The sequence below is a fragment of the Zea mays genome, chromosome 3 (genome assembly GCF_902167145.1).
Source record: "Zea mays cultivar B73 chromosome 3, Zm-B73-REFERENCE-NAM-5.0, whole genome shotgun sequence".
Classification (NCBI taxonomy): Eukaryota; Viridiplantae; Streptophyta; class Magnoliopsida; order Poales; family Poaceae; genus Zea; species Zea mays.
The window spans coordinates 184,840,506-184,857,057 of NC_050098.1; the positions used below are offsets into that span (position 1 = coordinate 184,840,506).

Genomic DNA, 16,552 nt, shown 5'->3' on the forward strand with positions numbered 1-16,552 from the left:
GTAAGCGGCAAGGCCGACCGAGCCGAGGGACTCCTACGCCTTCGGGATACAGATACCTCACTCATCACCTTCCGTGAAAAGTAACTCTCGCTCGGATAAGCCATTCTGCTACCGACGAACAAGTCCTGATACTCGAAACAAGAGGAAAGGAAACACAACTTTATAACACGACGATAAGATGTTTGGGCCTCGGCAGCCGCAACAAGCATACACATACTACAGACAAACTGTTCCTGCAGGTTCAGACATCGATAGAGGGAGCAGCAACACCCTCGGCGTCGTTTTCACCTTCGGCGGAATCTGGCTCGGCCTCGGACGGCGACACGGGCAGAAGGATCTCCACCTCGAAGGAGGACGCCAGCACCGCGCTTGGGCCACCGCAGCCAGGGTCTCCTCTAGGGTCCCGACCCGAGCAGACACCTCGGCTGGCCGCTCCGTAGCCTCAGCCAGCTGTCCCCCGAGGGCATCAGCCCGGCTCACGACCTCGGCAGCGTGACTCCGGGGTTGGTCCCGCTCGCGGATGACCTGGCCAAGCTCCAGCCGCCGCTGCTACACCTCCTCGGCCTGGGAAGCCACCTGCTCCTGGGCCGACGAAGCCTCTTTTCAAGCCGACTCTGCCTCTATCCACGCTGACACCGCCGCCTACGGCTCCGGCTCATCGCAGAGCAGCCGAGGGTTCTAAAACTGAGCAAGAGAGGCCTAGAGTGGCAAGGCCGGCCGAGCCGAGGGACTCCTACGCCTCCGGGATACGGATACCTCACTCGTCACCTTCCGCACAGGGCAGCTCACACTCGGTTAAGCGGTTCAGTTAGTCGACAAGCGAGTCCTAGTGCTCGAAATGAGGAAGAAAGGCTGGTCCCCTTGCAAAAAAGTGCGACAAAGCCTCCAAGCGAGTGCCAACACTCCCTTTGAGGCTCGGGGGCTACTGTCGGGTACCGTAATTAGGGTTACCCCCAACACTCCTAAACACGGCTGGTAACCACCATCAGCACAAGCTGCAGAGACTAATGGGCACGATTCAGGTCAAGGCTTCGTCTACTCAAGGGACGCGATCTCGAGAGGTGCTGCCGCTGCCGCCGAATTTTTTGTATTTTGTCCCTTTCTCAAAAAAAAATTCACGTTTAGACCTTAAAAAATTTTAATGTCATTTTTGGACCCTTTGCTCGGCGCCATAGACTATGGCGCCGAGGTAACACATCTCGGCGCCATAGGCTATGGCGCCGAGGTACGTGCTACGCTGGCACAACCTGAACAACGTGGCGCCAACGTGGTACTGAGCTCGGCGCCAAGATCTATGGCGCCGAGCTCAGATGTGTAACAACAAAGCATGTCTAGCTCAGTCGGTAGAGTGCAATGCTTTTAACCTTGATGTTGTGGGTTCAAGCCCCATGGTGGACATTCAATATTTTTTTGTCTTTCTCACTAATTTGTTTTTTTTGTCCATATTTTTCGTTTATGTCGCTGATTTATCCGTCCAGATTTATTTTTCATCTAGTTTTTTTGTTTTTATGACTGATTTATTTATTTATCTAGATATTTTTTGTTTTTGTTTTTGTTTATTCAAACTCCGTGACGCAAGTATCATGCACATAAGTAACCCACCCTATGAAAGTACGGAGTACTTTATAAAATCATCAAGTCACTGTTTATTTATACCTAGTATATTTATATTTTGGATTCTAATTATAATCTTTTTGTTTATTAAGTATATTTATATTTTGGACTCTAAAACTCCAATAATCTAATGTATTCGAAATTATACTTTTTAATATTAATTAAAATTTATCATAGCTAAACCGGTGGCCGCTAACCAATGCAAGTATATTTATATTTTGGACTCTAAAACTCCAATAATCTAATATACTCGAACTCACAACCTCAAGGTTGCGTGCATTATTGTGCCCGTGATGCACCATAGCTAAACCGGTGGCCGCTAACCAATGCAAGTACATTTCCTTAAGATTAATAAACGAAAAAGCGTACTTGACGATGAGCACGCACATGCACGCACCATGCATCGCACCTTCATGACTTCATCTACTACATATACCGGCCGGGCCGACGTACCCGACTCACTGTGAGATCGATCGATCAAGACGACATGCATGCATGCGTCCTCTCGCCGTCGAGGTCCCCCTGGCCAGGCCGGCCGACCGGCTTCAATAATGCAGAGCTGCAGCTACTGCAAGAGGAGGAGGGAGGGGCCTGTGCCTGCCCCTGCGTTTGCGTTGCTTGCAATCACAACGGTGCTGTCAATGGATCACATCATGGTTTTTTAATACTTTTTGTCTTTGTCACTGATTTATTTTTTTGTTGTCCAGATATTTCGTTTATGTCGCTGAATGGAAAGGTTAATTAAATCCGCGTATTAAATATACTGTTTAGTTAGTAGTATGTAAATTAAATATAAAAGTGAGGGATTGTACCCCTACACACAGACACAAGCTCACAAAGTATTTTGTCCACTTGAAAAACTTAAATTTGTTTGAAAAACGTCATGGTAAATGGAGGGAATGGAATTATGTATCACCTAGTGGAGTAATTTATGCAGTAAATTCTAAAATATATCATCCATGAGATAAGTATATAATGGAGTATACTTTTTATTTAGTGTAGAGGAAAAAAAGATAAATATGTGTGCTTCTTTTTACTGGGAATATGTTATTATGTTTTTAGAATTTATGTTCAAAAGAACTCAATGAAAATATAATATTTTTATGTGGTCATGATTGAAGTAAGAGTGTTCTCATTTGATTTTTATTGTGGTTAGCTGAACAAACAAGGGGGAAAGTTGACGGCTTGCGGCCACCGTGGCACACAGCCGCTGTGCTCGCTGGATAAACAAAAAAATATGAACGGATAAACAAATCAGTCACAAAAACAAAAAATCTGGATAAGAAATAAATCTAGACGGATAAATCAGCGACATAAACGAAAAATCTGGACAACAAAAAAAATCAGTGGCAAAGACAAAAAAAAAGTGCCCATCGTGGGGCTTGAACCCACGACCACAAGGTTAAAAGCCTTGTGCTCTACCAACTAAGCTAGACAAGTTTTGTGTACATAACAAAGCTCGGCGCCAAGATCTATGGCGCCGAGCTCGGGGCCACGTCGGTGCCACGACGTCCGTTTGTGCCAGCGCAGCACGCACCTCGGCGCCATAGCCTATAGCGCTGAGCTGTGTTACCTCGGCGCCATTGGCGATGGCGCCGAGCAGAGGGTCTAAAAATGACATTAAAATTTTCTAAGGTCCAAACGTATATTTTTTCTCGAGTAAGGGCCAAAATATAAAAAATTCGGCCGCTGCCGCCATGCTATACGTAGTCAGTAGTGAACCCAAAAAGTTGCTCAAATATCAGGCCCGATCCGGTCCCTTATCCGCTAAATGATCCCGTGGGGCCCGTCTGCCAGTGACCCAAACAGCGCCTAACCACTCCTTCTGACTCAATCGCGAAAAGACTACGCGCACACGTCAAACTGTCCCACACGACCTGTACCTGCCCCGCCGCCCACCGGACGCAACCGCGTCCGACCACCGCCGCCGGAACCCTACGCCCCCGCCTCGCCGCGCCATGGCGGATCCGCCGCCCGTGGCTGCCTCCGCCTTGCCGGCGCAGCCCGACCAGGTCGCCGCCTCCGTGTCCACCCCGCAGAACCCCAACCCTAACCCCCTCCTCTCCCCCCAAATCCCCCCGTCCCCGACCGTCTCCGACCTCTCCGCGCACATCTCGTCCCCTCAGCAGCTCGACCCGGTGGCTGCGGCAGCTGCCGCTTCGGGCGGCGGGGGATCCATGGATTACCCCCCGCGCCCGCCGCAGCTGCAGGCGCCTTCGCCCACGCAGGCGGGGCCCGGCGCCGCCGGGTTTGGCCAGATCCCCCGCTCGGGGTCGGCCTCACGCCTCTCCACGGCCAGCCAGCTCCAGCAGTACGCGGCTAGGATGTACGGCGGGCAGATGAGCTTCTCGGGTGGCGGAGGTCTCGTGGGCCAACAGCAGCAGCTGGCGGGGCGCACCCCCGTGCTTGGGCAGGGCCAGCTGGGGATGCTGCAAGGCCAGGGTAACGCGGGATCTGCGGCACATTTTGGGCTTCAGTCGCAGATGATGGCGCAGGTGAACTACTTAATTTCGAGGCTCGGGAACTCCTCTAGTAGTAAACATATTTTTGCATCTCCTCATGCATAATGTCCACCGTTACCGCCAAGGATAATACGTCAAAGGTTTTAGACTTCTGCTTTAGATTTCTCCTGCTATTTAAGCAATCTCAATAATTTCAGATATCAATCTGTCGGTTACAAATTCCTTACCTTTTACTCTCTTGAAGCTGGTGGTTACAAATACCTTAGTACGTTACCTTTTACTCTCTTCAAGCTGGCTGGTTTTGATGGGTGCAAACAGCTTTGCTTTGTTATTGCAAGGTACTGAGCCAAATGCTTGGACAAATGGAATCATAAAAGAATATGCGTTAGTAGTCAAAGCTGATTAAACAAAGTTGAATAGATTTTCTTTACCCATGTGTGACCAGGTAAAAGGAAATGAGTACGGAATCCACATGACATCTAATTTTTTAAGGACATAATATCTAATTCTTTCAATGTTAGTTTTCACCCTGTGAGATCATGATATTGACAAAGAAAAATCTGTTGGTTCTTACTCTTGAATGTGAAGGTAGACTGTGAAAGAACGTAAGTTATCTAAACTTGGTTATGGTATCTCAATGTTCACTAGTAGGCAGTTCTACTTATGGCAGTAAATACTTATTTTACTGATAAAAATGGCACAATGAATGGATTGCCTGTTAAAAGGAGTGATAATGTCCCCAGATTACCTTTGCAAATTTTGATCGTGAGAGGAAAGTGTTTCATTTCAAGGTAGCTACATCCAGCTGGTTTTAAATTAAATGCAGGAAGAGTATTTTGTTCTTAATTTCTTTTTCTTAGAGACTACTAGTAGAGTGATTGACCTTTCCTGTTACTGCAGGCTAGGCAAAAGGGCATGGCACAAGGCACCCAATTGAATAATGCTAATACAGCTCAAGCGCTACAAGGGATGCAGCACATGGGTGTCATGGGTACTATGGGGATGAACCAGATGAGACCAAATGGAACTATTCCCTATGGTGCTCAACAAAGGTTCGCCCATGCGCAAATGAGACCACAAGCGTCTCAACAACCTGCACTGTCTCCACAGGTACCCTGACAGCCTACATCTATATACAAGAGATAAGGTTCCACAAATTCGTATGCATGCCCCTCTGGTTGCTCCAGTATTAAGGAATGCTGCAGTGTGTTAAGATTCTAGTTGTAAGCACATTTATTTGTCCCGATTCTGAAAGTACTAAACAGTATGTTGGTAACATGTCTTGTCTTTCTTTAATCCACTGTGTTATTAAAACTGTTTTGAGTTTTGAGATCAGCATGCCTTTATTCTATTTCCCATTAATCTTTTATCAAACCTGAGTTGCACATGGTACATGCTGAAGTTGGTATGTATCTTGTTGTTTATTTTCATTCCATTTACCACATATCTTGTTTATGTAATGTTTGCTATTCTCTGGGGGAATACATAACGTTTTATATATGATTGGTTTACAGAAGGTGCCTGGTCAAGGTCTGTCGAGGACAGCATCAATTGCAGCATTAAATTCACAACTGTCTGGATCATCACAAAATGGACAGATGGTGGCAATGTCTATGCCTCAGCAACAGCAGTGGTTGAAGCAAATACAATCATCCATGGGCTCACCAGTTTCCCCACAGCAACAATATCAGCAGCAGAGGCTCCTGTTTATGCAGCAACTGCAGCAGAAGACAGGATTGAGCCAACAACAACTTCTCCAAATCCAACAACAGCATCCACATCTCACTGCCCAACAGCTGATTCAGCAGCAACAAATTTTGCAGCAGTTTCAGCAGCAGCAACTGCTACAATCTCCGCGTGTTTCAGCATCTGGTTCACAGAAGTCTGCGAACCTTACAGGCTCGCAGCCGGGTACACCATTGTCAGGTGGAACCATGACTGGTGGAAGTGCAAGTCAGGGAGCCGAAGGAACTAGCCAACTTCTTGGGAAAAGAAAAATACAAGATCTGGTTGCACAGGTGTAGCTCTTTTCTTTTCTGTGCAACTCAACTTTGCTGTCCCTGGTATAATTCATGTTACTTGGTCATACTCAAGTAACTCAACTCTCCATTTTGATTGGAAACAGGTTTCTTATTTTTATAGTTGAATATAATACTTTGGTCTGTTCTTAAACAATAGTCTTATTACAGGTAGACCCCCTAGGCAAGGTTGACCCTGAAGTGGAGGATTTACTTCTAGAAATCGCCGATGACTTCATTGACTCGGTAATGTTGTTGCTTTGCTGTTTGTTTAGAGAGTATAATTTCCTATCAAATTTAGAATTTTAGCATCTTCCTCTTCTAAGTTTGAAATATGTTATCTGTGGAGATATCTTGTGATTCATCTGACACGGGTTTGCGATTAGGTGACTGCATTTGCGTGTACCTTGGCAAAGCACAGGAAATCATCAGTTGTCGAAGCCAAGGATGTGTTGCTGCACTTAGGTCAGTAGGTTCGCCATACTCTCATGCACACATATGCCTCTTATTTTACTCATTAATTTTCAATTTGATATCTTGCAGAAAGAAATTGGCATTTATCTGTTCCTGGTTTCTCAAGGGAGGATAAGAATCCCCAAAGAAATTCTGTAAGATCACATCACTTTGCAATTACTATTGTTCTTCGTTATACTATCTTGCACAGAGGCACAATTTTCTCTTTAGTTCTTCTGTCTTTGCATTTGTGTTATACGAGTATACAATAAGCCCCACTGGAGTCTACTTGCTTCAATGTCCTAACTATGGTAGCGAATTTTGCTTGACTTTATTTTTTAGGCTTTACAAGTTATTTTGTAAGGTTGAAATTTATCATGAACGCTCAGACAGCAGGTTGATGGAATTGTAATCTGCAACAGGTAAAGCCATTGGTAGATCCCCAACAATCAGAAAGTGACGTTACTGGTATTAGAGGTACAAGCAATAAACTAGGTGCTAATAACTCAGTTGGCAACCATCAAATACGACCTCCAATGGCAGAAACTTCGGCTGTGCCAACAGTGGGCTCTCTATCGAAAGCCCCTCGCTTCTAAGGGCTATGCTGCTCTTCCCTATTGAAGGAAAAATTCCTGTAAGTTCACTGAGTAACTAAATGTGGTGCTTTCTAGTTTTTAATGCCTATATATATATATATATATATATATATATATATATATATATATATATATATATATATATATATATATATATATATATATATATATATATATATATATATATATATAGACACACTCTCAAGTTTTTGTATTATATGCATGGTACTTAAATATTGATTAACTCATCCTTGTTTGAGAGTGTGAAGCAACTTGCACATCCAAGCTATCTAGTGTATGATGTGCCCTAACAATCCCTGGATTGGAATATAGCCAAAACCATCAACTTTGTATGCTAAATATTTGTGGAGTGTGCAAGGATACTGATTGTTCTCACAATTAGCCTTCTGAAGGTTTCAGGACAATCTACGTCGAAAACAGCCCATAGGCTCTAACTCAAGGATTGCTAGCAAGTGGAAGCAAAATAAACCCACGAGCGTCTGTGGCAAACTGCAGATGCTTGTGTCTTACAGGAAAGCAGTTGCTGACTTACCAATCGTCTCTGGCAGATCCTCTCTACCTGGGGTCGTATGTAACTGTATTTTCTTTTTGTGCCCGTAAATGCCCCCATCCGTTGTATATAAATGTTTTTGCAATGGGGGCATTATCGTCTCCAGTTTTGATGTTGCTATGTAGGCGAACAAATACTAAAGTGGAAGTTAATGAAGTGTAAGATTGATGTCGTTTTCCGTTACTGAACAGTTGTGCCATATCTAACACGCTGGCCGTCGGTGGGAAGCTTTGGCATTTGGAGCTGGTGGTCGTTTGGGGCCACCAACCCGTATTCCAATTTTCAGATAGCGAAAATGCATCGTGTTAAGGTCTTGAACCTGTACTTCATGGCTCAGACAACGAAAGTACTTGAAGACACTTTGCTAGGGTTCGGGGCTCCAAAAACGAAACATACATTTTTGTGATTTCGCCCTCTACCCCTGAAACGGCTGGAACAACTTTTGAAGCCAAAACCAAGTCAAAAACGGCGAAACCGAAACTGTTTTGTTGTAGAAGCCATAGCCACTAAAAGATGGTTTTTCCTGCATTCTCCGTTTTTTATAAGCCTAAGGCCTTGTTCGTTTCCATCGGATTGCAACCGGAATCGTTCCAGCTAATCAAAGTTTATATAAATTAGAGAAGCAATCCAGTTAGGAATCGTTCCGACCCACCAATCCAGCAGAAACGAACAAGGCCTAAGCATTATAAAAAAACCTTTGGTTTCGGTTTTGGCTTAAAAAACTCTACTTGTATGTGCTTATTTGGTAGGACTTCTAATAAGCCAGTGAATATGTCATAACAAAAGCCCGGCCAAACAATATCGGAATCGCAACCATCACGATACACAAACATTAATTATTTTGGAGATCTGTCTTCTGCAACGAGGAACGCATCGGTTGCCCTGTCTAGCTTGTGGAATTTTGTACATTAGCAGCAACGGAGGAAATGCACAATTTGTCGAGGCAATCCTACTCAACTGTATACGCGGTGCGATACAAGCTTTGTCTACGTTGCACAGGTTGAAGAGTGCACCGCCAAAGAATGAATACACATATCTGCATGCACTGCCATGTATGTACACGATGAAATGCAGCATCACCGCATCTGCACGAGCCTACGAGTTCCTAACAAAATTGTCAATCTAAGGTAATTTCTTTGTCAGGTTTCAAGTAGGCGAGTCCGCGAGCACCAAGGTGTGCCACCAGCCACAGGACACGTTTAGGGGGTGGTAAGCGTCCACAGGAACACTGCAAGGCACGTTCCTGTCCATTGAGTCGCCAAGGCCAAGCTGCATAAGCCAACACAAATTCGATAAGCCACAGTTAATTTTACAATTCGATATGCATATATATGTAAGAGGTATGTTAAGAGCTAGTCACCTGGCCGTACTTGTTCCATCCCCAGCAGAATACCTCGCCTTCATCTGCAATAGTTGTGTAACCTTTGTCAGATGAGAAGACTTCCTGAGGATATAGTTACCCCTTTCGATTTCTCTAGATACATTTTTGTTCACCGCCTTAGTTCTGCCCCTGGTCTACTTCCAGTAGGCCTAAGTGATCAGTATGTACGTGTAAATGGCTGCTGCCCCCTTGTGAACTTCTACCGGCTCAGCTCGGCCAGGAAAAAAAAACAGATCAAGGCCAATGATCAGGTGCAAAGCATTACTGCAAAGGGGCTTAACTCCCTAATTATTCTTGGGTTTTGGCCGCTTTGAAATCACAGGAATGGATGGATGTGTCTTAGAGAGGCTTACTCCAAATGTGAATGTGGCTAGAAGAGCCAGCAGTGTCTCTCCCTACTGCCACTATCCCAGGACTAGGATTTGTCGTCTTTGGTAGTTTGTTCTCGATATTTTGGTCTTATGGATACCTTTATGTATTTCTCGATTTTGGCCACGGGAAGGTGGCATTCCTTTTGGTATTGGTCTATTTTGGACACCTTATTTTTCTTCTTAATATAATGATGTGTAGCTCTGAGAAAAAAGCCATAGACCTTTGTATGAGTGGAGTCTAGGGAAGAAATAAACCGAGGCAAGGCCTGGTGGCTCAGCACGGCAAGAATAACTTAATGAAATAAAAAAAATACTCCTGGGTTACCCAATGGTAAGTTCAGTCACTGATTAGCACAGAACCTTTTGTTCTCGATTCAAACGAGAGCATCCAAGGATGAGGTAGCAATAAAAAAAGAGGAGGTAACATTAGGTCCATTTGCAGCAAGGCACGCGTATATATAACAAAGCTAATAGCAAGATGCATGTAAGCGAAGATTAGAACTCGTACCCTGCATGAGCATGTATTAGTAGTGTGGTCTTGTAAGAAAGGCAAATGGGCGTACAAGATGATACAATTGAGATCCCTACAAACAAACATTAGAACAACTTAAAGTTACCTGTTATAATAGCACTATGGCGAGCTCCACAAGAAACAGATCTGGCATTCTTATTCTCTAGGCTGGTAGCATCTACCAATTTTGGAACAGTCTGCATTGAAATAAAAAGATGTCAAATGTCATCAGATAGGTCATAGGTGGACATCATCTGTACTAAGGGCATCTCTATGGGATCAAACGTGTGTTGACTGTAGTGGCATCTATTAAGTATTAACATTGAAAACTTTATACCTCAGCCTGATCAGAACCAGTGCCAAGCTGCCCAAACTGGTTTCCTCCAAAGGAATAAACATCACCATCTACGGATGTACATACAGTGTGCCACAGACCCGCAGCAACGTCTTGCATCTTGGATCCCAGGATAGACGATACACACGTTGGACTTAAAACATCATCTGTATTCCCTTGTCCACACTGAAAAATAAAGAGCATGGTTGTGAAAAATGAAGCACATTGGTACAGAACAATCCTATGTAACATACAAAGCAAATGAAATTGATGCACACAGCAAAACATGCCATTAAAAAAGGAAAAATGTGAAAATAAGGTAACCATCGTTTTTAATAATATACAAATTTCAACATATACAAACAGATTGCACACAATACAAATTTCAACATACACATACAGACTACAAATAATACAAATTTCAACATACACATGCAGACTACAAATAATGAACTAGAGGAATTGTCACACGGGTTTGGAATGAAGTATGTGACAATTCGAAACAATATCAAGATTACTGTATTCTCCATACTCAAATGAAGGTGGCAGTTCTTTTCAAAAATTAATTCCTTTTCTCATTGAACTAGTTGAATCATTGACCCAGCACTAAAATATAGAATGCTTCTCACTGAGCATATATCAGTGTTCGGCTAGGCGCCGACTAGGCGGCGATTAGGCGCGCCTAGGCGCTAGTCGCATGGCTGCCGCGTAGCCTAGGGTCCTATGCGTCTTCTAGGCGGCCGCGGCGCCTAGGCGGCGAGTGGGCGGCGCGCAGCGCCTAAGCGGACGCGCAGGCGGGCGCGCGGGCGCGCAGGCGAGCGCGCGGTACTTTTAGCGCGCGCGCGGGAGTTTTTAGCCAGCGCGCGGTAGTTTAGCGCGCGGTAGTTTAGCCAGCTCGTGATAGAAACTGCTCCCCCGCCGGCGCTCATCCCCTCCTGCTGCTCCCCCGCCGGCTCCCTGCTCCCCCGCCGGTGAGTTCTCCTCCCCCGTCGGCTGCTCCCCTAGTCCCCTCCCTGCTCATCCCCCTCCCCTGCTTTCCTCCCCCTCCCCTGCTTTCCTCCCCTGCTTTCCTGCTTTCCTCCCCTGGTTTCCTCCCCTGCTGAAACTGCTTTCCTCCCCTGTGCAGTGTACAAGTGAAAGAAATCAAAGGATTAAGGTTTAAGGATGTCATCAGAAACTGCAGTTGCACCTTCTGAAACTGAAGCAGCTAGAGCGAATCTCCTAAAAAGAAATTCAGATGATGTTGGATGGGAATATGGTGTTCTTGTTGATGCTAACAACAAAGACAAGGTGAAGTGTAAGTTCTGTGACAAGGAGATGAGGGGAGGGATTTATAGGTTGAAGGAGCATCTTGCCCATGTTGGAAAGAATGTGAAGAAATGCACGTCTGCAACACCGCAGGCTGTTTTTGAGCCATTGGTCAAAGTCCTCCATTTGGTTGATGGGGATGTGAAGCCATCCATGGGTTTCCTTTATGGAGAGCTACTAAAGGCAAAAAGAGAGATCAAAGAGGCCTTTGGCAATGTTGAGTCAACTGAAGCTCAAGGTTTTCTCCAAGAGGGTGGAGATGATTGTGCACAAGTTGTCTTTAGAGATGAGGAGGAAGATGAGATGGAAGGTACAGGGATACCTTGGTCTGTTATTGGAGAGGCAGTGGGAGCAGAAGAACAGCTTGAGCCTCGTAGAAGTGCAAGAGTGAGAGAGCTCTATGAAGGAGAAGAGTTTGAGTCTGAAGAAGAAGAGTATGAAGATGAAGATTTGTGCTACAGTGAAGATGAAATATGATCTGGACTAAGAACTATGTGCTTGTGTTGTCCTTTATTTATGTGTCTTCTTTTGTGTGAGACCTGAACTAAGAACTATGTGCTTGTGTTGTCCTTTATTTATAAATTGTGTTCCGCACTTGTATTACTGTCCTATCCACTTGTGTTGTAATTATCAGCTGCTGATATGGTGTGCAGTGTACTCAACTGCTCATGAATGGGAGGCTGCTGAAATCATCCAGATAAGTCACAATTTAGTGTTTTCTATTTTTTTATGAACAGCTAGCTGTCTATTGACTAATTTACTAACTACTAACTGTCAAAATGTGTTGCAGCCTTGCAGGAGCTAGGAACATGCAAGACAGCAAGAGTAAGCTCAGCTAGGAATCAGATATGTCTACTGGCCTTCTTTTTATACTTATTGTGAGTCTGTGACTCATATAGTCATATATAGTAGTTATATACGTATATATAGTTATATACATAATATATATAATTTATGGCTATATTGCCAAAACGCCTAGAAAAGCGCCTAGAAGCGCCTAAGACCGAGTACTCCCGACTAGGCGCTAGGCAATGGGTCACCGCCTAGATTCCGCCTAGCGCCTAGCTGAACCTTGGCATATATACGTGTGTTTGGTTCAAAGGACCAAAATTTCCTTTGATCAAATAAATGGTTAGATAGAAAAGGCTAACCTGTCCATACAGCCCCCACCCAAATGTAAGAAGAGCTCCTGAATCTGCAAGCAGGACTTCAGCGTTAAATAAGAGAAATTTGAACAAAATGGCATATCTATTGGAAAAACTTCAGCTTTAAATGAAACTAAACCTCGCTACAATCTGATAGCTAAAAGGTTGCAGTTGCAGGTGGTTTGAAAATATTATTGTGGTTTAAGCTGAGAAAGCCCCTTTAGTAGCAAGTAGCAACTGAGATCTTCAGACTAAATTCCAGAACTATATATCCTCTTGTATAGTAACAAAACAAGTGATAACCATTCTGAAGATATGATTCTCTTACAAAGAATAAAATATTGCCAGGATTATGTCACTTTTATGTCTGGGCTCTTGCATTTATTGCGATCTTGCAAAATGGTAAGCATATGTTTACTAGCTTGGAAAGTCAGTGTTTGTACAAAGACTATGTTATACTGTTACAGAGCTGACATAAAACGTTGATTTGAAATCCCTTGTTTTCCATAGAGCTAACTTTTCGAACTACCTTGAGATCCAGAGTGACAGCGATGTCTCTACATGAACATGGTAATTACTGGCAGAAACAAACTAAAAAATATATAAGTGACCTGTTACTGCAGCACTGTGACGACCTCCACAAGCAATGGCCCTCACACAATTTCCCAAGACTTTACTGACATGTCCTTCAGCAGCCTTGTTACCTTTCATAGCTGATGGGCGATCCTTGCTGTATAGTGCTGATTCAATGCACGGTACAGGATGGGGAGAAGAAACAGTTCGGATTCTAGAGCCCAGACCTAGTTGCCCTTCTCCTCCATATCCCCAACCCCATACCTGACCTAAATCTGAAGCTTCGAAGAAACATATTTTAGTCAGTAAATATCCATACAGGGAAAATGTCAGTGTCATAATGACAAATGCAGATTACCTGACAGTGCTAATGTATGACGACCACCAGCAGCTACAGACACTATTTTCACTCCTGTATTAAATGTCACAACACAAGGGGGTGCGGAAAGACTTTCGTCACTGGATGTCGAGCTCTCAGGGCCATGTTTTGCTGAAGACAACCTTCGTCGCTTTGTGCTATCATCAGTGCCTCTGCTTTCAGAAGGACCAGATGCTGCCCCGCTGCTTGTCCTAGACACCTGCGACCTGGGGCTCACTGTAATGGAGTTGCCTTTGTTATATCTGTAAACAATTGGTGTAGAGAAGCTTATAATTTTTAGGGAGGAACTGGACCATGTAGGAAATAAGCATTACCACCTTGGTCAGTGGCCATTGCCATTTGTCTTTCATCCTTCTCCTTGGTTCCAACTGAAGATTGGTCTCCAATAACCCTTCCAGTTGGAACACACTCTTTCCAACCCCATGTATAAACATCACCTTCATCTGTTCCAGCAAAAAAATTATAAGAACAATACCACAAATATGATTGTATATGATCGAAACTAGGAACTTGGATCGCTAAATACCTGTTATTGCAACACAGTGAGCCCATCCAGCATCTGCCCGCACTATTGCGACGCCTCTAGGAAGTGGAAAAGCCTCTGGAGTCTCCTGAGAGGTATAATATTCTATCTTTAGTAATAGGTCCTGAACTTTCTCACATGGGGCAGGAAAGCATGAAAGCATCAATGTTATCACCTCGTGCTTCCCAGCAGTCACATAACTTTGGCCCATGTCATCAGCAGAACCCCAAGTGAGGAGTTTTCCAGACTCTGAAGAAAACGACAAAAAGGAAAAAACAAAAAAGGTTCAGAGTTTAGTCGAGCTGAGTGGCAACAAATTAGCAACTACTTCCATTCCAATTATAAATTGTTTTAGCTTTGTTCCAAGTATTTATTCGGTATTGTAGATGTTAATATATTTTTACTATAAACATTGTCAAAATAAGTCCAGTTTGGCTTTCGACAAAGCTAAAATGATTTATAAAGGGATCATATAAAATGACTTATAAGGCTATGGCCAGCATATCGTGTAGATATCCTTGAACAACATCATTTTGCACTGTTTTATGTTGTAAGCTGCACTATTGAGTGGAGTTTAAAATAAGAGGGTGTTTGGTTCTTTAGTCACCCTCCTAAAATTTAGTGACTAAATCCCTAAAAAAACCTAGTTTACTCACCCCATTTGATATTTTAGGCACTTGATATTTTAGGGACTAAAAGTGACTAAACTGTTGAGTTTGTAATCCAAATTCTGAAGAAGACGACCAAGTTGGCGAGCGAAGTGGAGGCCCGTCGCCGGGAGGCTTGGGCCGAAGCGTTCCCTACTCACATTAGGGTTTCGTCTCTATAAATTCACTTGTAATCCGCAGGAGATCGTCATCTTATTGTAAATCTCCTGCGATCTGTAACCACCCGAAAAATAGTGATATTGTTGCTGGTCAGCGTCCGTAGTTTTCCCCACTTCGCTTTAGAGGGGTTTTTTACGTTAAATCTGTGTCTTCTCTGTGTTTGATCTACTTTGTGTCGTATTGATTTATAACATAAACTTCACTAAAGTTTAAGAGGTGGAAACCAAACACCCTAAGCGCTAGTTTGGAAACTCAAATCCCCTTTAGGATTGAAGGGGATTGGAGAGGAAATTAGTTCATTTCCATCCCAATCCTCTCCAATCCCGAAGGGGATTTGAGGTTCCCAAAGTAGTCCTAAGAGATGAAGATGAGTACCGGAGATAGCCTAAGGTATCGTACCAAATGAAACGCGCATTTTGGCACATAAGACAACAAATGGGGCCTTCTAGTTGTAGCTACAAGCCTAGAGCTAGTAATTTGAATCTGATACTTGAACTTTGTGGAAGATTTCTAGACACCGCAATTACTGTTCGATGCTCATGGAATAATGGGAATCAGGTTCGAAAAAGAACTAAGGGAAACAATGTTGCTTTGCCTTCTGTACGCTCACCTTCAGCATTGAAACCACTGTCCACTCATAATCAAATCCCTACTCCATTCCTAATCGAACGTTACACCTAAAGCAAAATCACACTAAGGAAACCTCTCCTCTCTGAGCTCAGCTTTAACTTTAAGCACCGATTCAATTCAAGAGGAACAACCGCCCCTCCCTCCCCCCCCCCCCCCCCCCCCCCCCCCCAAAAAAAAAAACGAAAACACGTACAACCGAGGTTAACACCATCCAGTTCGCAAAAAATCTCCAGAATCCCTCATCCAAAAGCCACCCCCAACTATTCCTATGCAATCCGGGGCAAAACCCGGAAGGTGGACACCCCCAACAGATCTACCACATCCCAAGCGAAGAACCAACGAGCTGAAAGCAGCGAATAAGCACGGGAACAATGAGGAAGAAAAAAAAGGATACGTCACCAGAGATGGCCATAGCGAAGCCGCACCCTCCGCCGCACACGTCTCTCCACCCATCACCGGCGGCGGCCGCCGCTGCCGGGGGCAGCCTCACGGGGACCGGTCCGAGCAGCGGCGAGCGCTGCGGCGACACGCCGGGCAGGTACCCCCACATCAGCACCACCCGCTCCTTATTCCCCGCGCCCGCCCCTTTCGCGCAGCCGGGGACGCCGTCCTCCTCCATCTCTTCCGCCCCTCCCCCTCCCTCTCCTCCTCCGCCGCTGCCGTTCATCTCCTCCAGGAGCCTTGGCCTCTCCGAATCCACCGATTTCGATCACTGTCGGCCGGACCGCAGATGGTAGAGGGCAGCGGAGCAAGCAAGCAAGGCGTTGGTGTTGATTGCGTCGGAATGGGGCAGCGGCGGGCAATTGCTTTTCCAAGCGTGAGGCTGAGAGCCGCGAGGTTTGGGGGCTTGGGGCCG

At 44.7% G+C, this 16,552-nt stretch overlaps 2 protein-coding genes and 1 non-coding gene across 9 annotated transcripts; 1 reads left to right on the top strand and 2 right to left on the bottom strand.

Moving 5' to 3' along the window:
• Positions 1-2,981: 2,981 nt before the first annotated feature.
• Positions 2,982-3,054, bottom strand: TRNAK-UUU (transfer RNA lysine (anticodon UUU)). Its single transcript has one exon. It is a non-coding gene; the product is annotated as a tRNA-Lys (tRNA).
• Positions 3,055-3,387: 333 nt separating this feature from the next.
• LOC100383633 (transcription associated factor1) lies at positions 3,388-7,939 on the top strand. 6 transcript variants are annotated; one of them, XM_035965989.1, is made up of 8 exons: positions 3,388-4,109; positions 4,977-5,186; positions 5,591-6,094; positions 6,266-6,340; positions 6,481-6,559; positions 6,638-6,702; positions 6,970-7,181; positions 7,564-7,913. In XM_035965989.1, the coding sequence occupies exons 1-7, from the start codon at positions 3,573-3,575 to the stop codon at positions 7,141-7,143; spliced, it is 1,644 nt and encodes a 547-aa protein (XP_035821882.1). In that variant the 5' UTR covers positions 3,388-3,572; the 3' UTR covers positions 7,144-7,181; positions 7,564-7,913. The 6 variants fall into 6 exon arrangements, with proteins under 6 accessions (XP_035821882.1, XP_035821881.1, XP_035821884.1 ...); XM_035965988.1 differs by having other exon boundaries at positions 7,547-7,902; XM_035965991.1 differs by having other exon boundaries at positions 3,393-4,109; positions 5,594-6,094; positions 7,547-7,913.
• A 579-nt stretch (positions 7,940-8,518) lies between these two features.
• Positions 8,519-16,552, bottom strand: LOC100274159 (uncharacterized). Of its 2 annotated transcripts, none has more exons than XM_020549598.3 (11): positions 16,096-16,552; positions 14,415-14,488; positions 14,243-14,327; positions 14,034-14,159; positions 13,696-13,932; positions 13,469-13,612; positions 12,771-12,814; positions 10,315-10,497; positions 10,084-10,174; positions 9,075-9,118; positions 8,519-8,983 (listed from the first exon to the last, which is right to left on the bottom strand). In XM_020549598.3, the coding sequence occupies exons 1-11, from the start codon at positions 16,361-16,363 to the stop codon at positions 8,861-8,863; spliced, it is 1,419 nt and encodes a 472-aa protein (XP_020405187.1). In that variant the 5' UTR covers positions 16,364-16,552; the 3' UTR covers positions 8,519-8,860. The 2 variants fall into 2 exon arrangements, with proteins under 2 accessions (XP_020405187.1, NP_001347476.1); NM_001360547.1 differs by having other exon boundaries at positions 8,721-8,983; positions 13,376-13,612; positions 16,096-16,530.

Excerpts from the sequence above, each read along its gene's own strand:
- LOC100383633 (XM_035965989.1), top strand. The coding sequence starts at position 3,573 with ATGGCGGATCCGCCGCCCGTGGCTGCCTCCGCCTTGCCGGCGCAGCCC. Across the intron at positions 6,560-6,637 it reads GGATGTGTTGCTGCACTTAG|AAAGAAATTGGCATTTATCT; the intron begins GTCAGTAGGTTC and ends GATATCTTGCAG. Across the intron at positions 6,703-6,969 it reads AGAATCCCCAAAGAAATTCT|GTAAAGCCATTGGTAGATCC; the intron begins GTAAGATCACAT and ends AATCTGCAACAG.
- LOC100274159 (NM_001360547.1), bottom strand. The coding sequence starts at position 16,363 with ATGAACGGCAGCGGCGGAGGAGGAGAGGGAGGGGGAGGGGCGGAAGAG. Across the intron at positions 14,489-16,095 it reads CTTCGCTATGGCCATCTCTG|AGTCTGGAAAACTCCTCACT; the intron begins GTGACGTATCCT and ends CGTTTTCTTCAG. Across the intron at positions 8,984-9,074 it reads GATGGAACAAGTACGGCCAG|CTTGGCCTTGGCGACTCAAT; the intron begins GTGACTAGCTCT and ends TGGCTTATGCAG.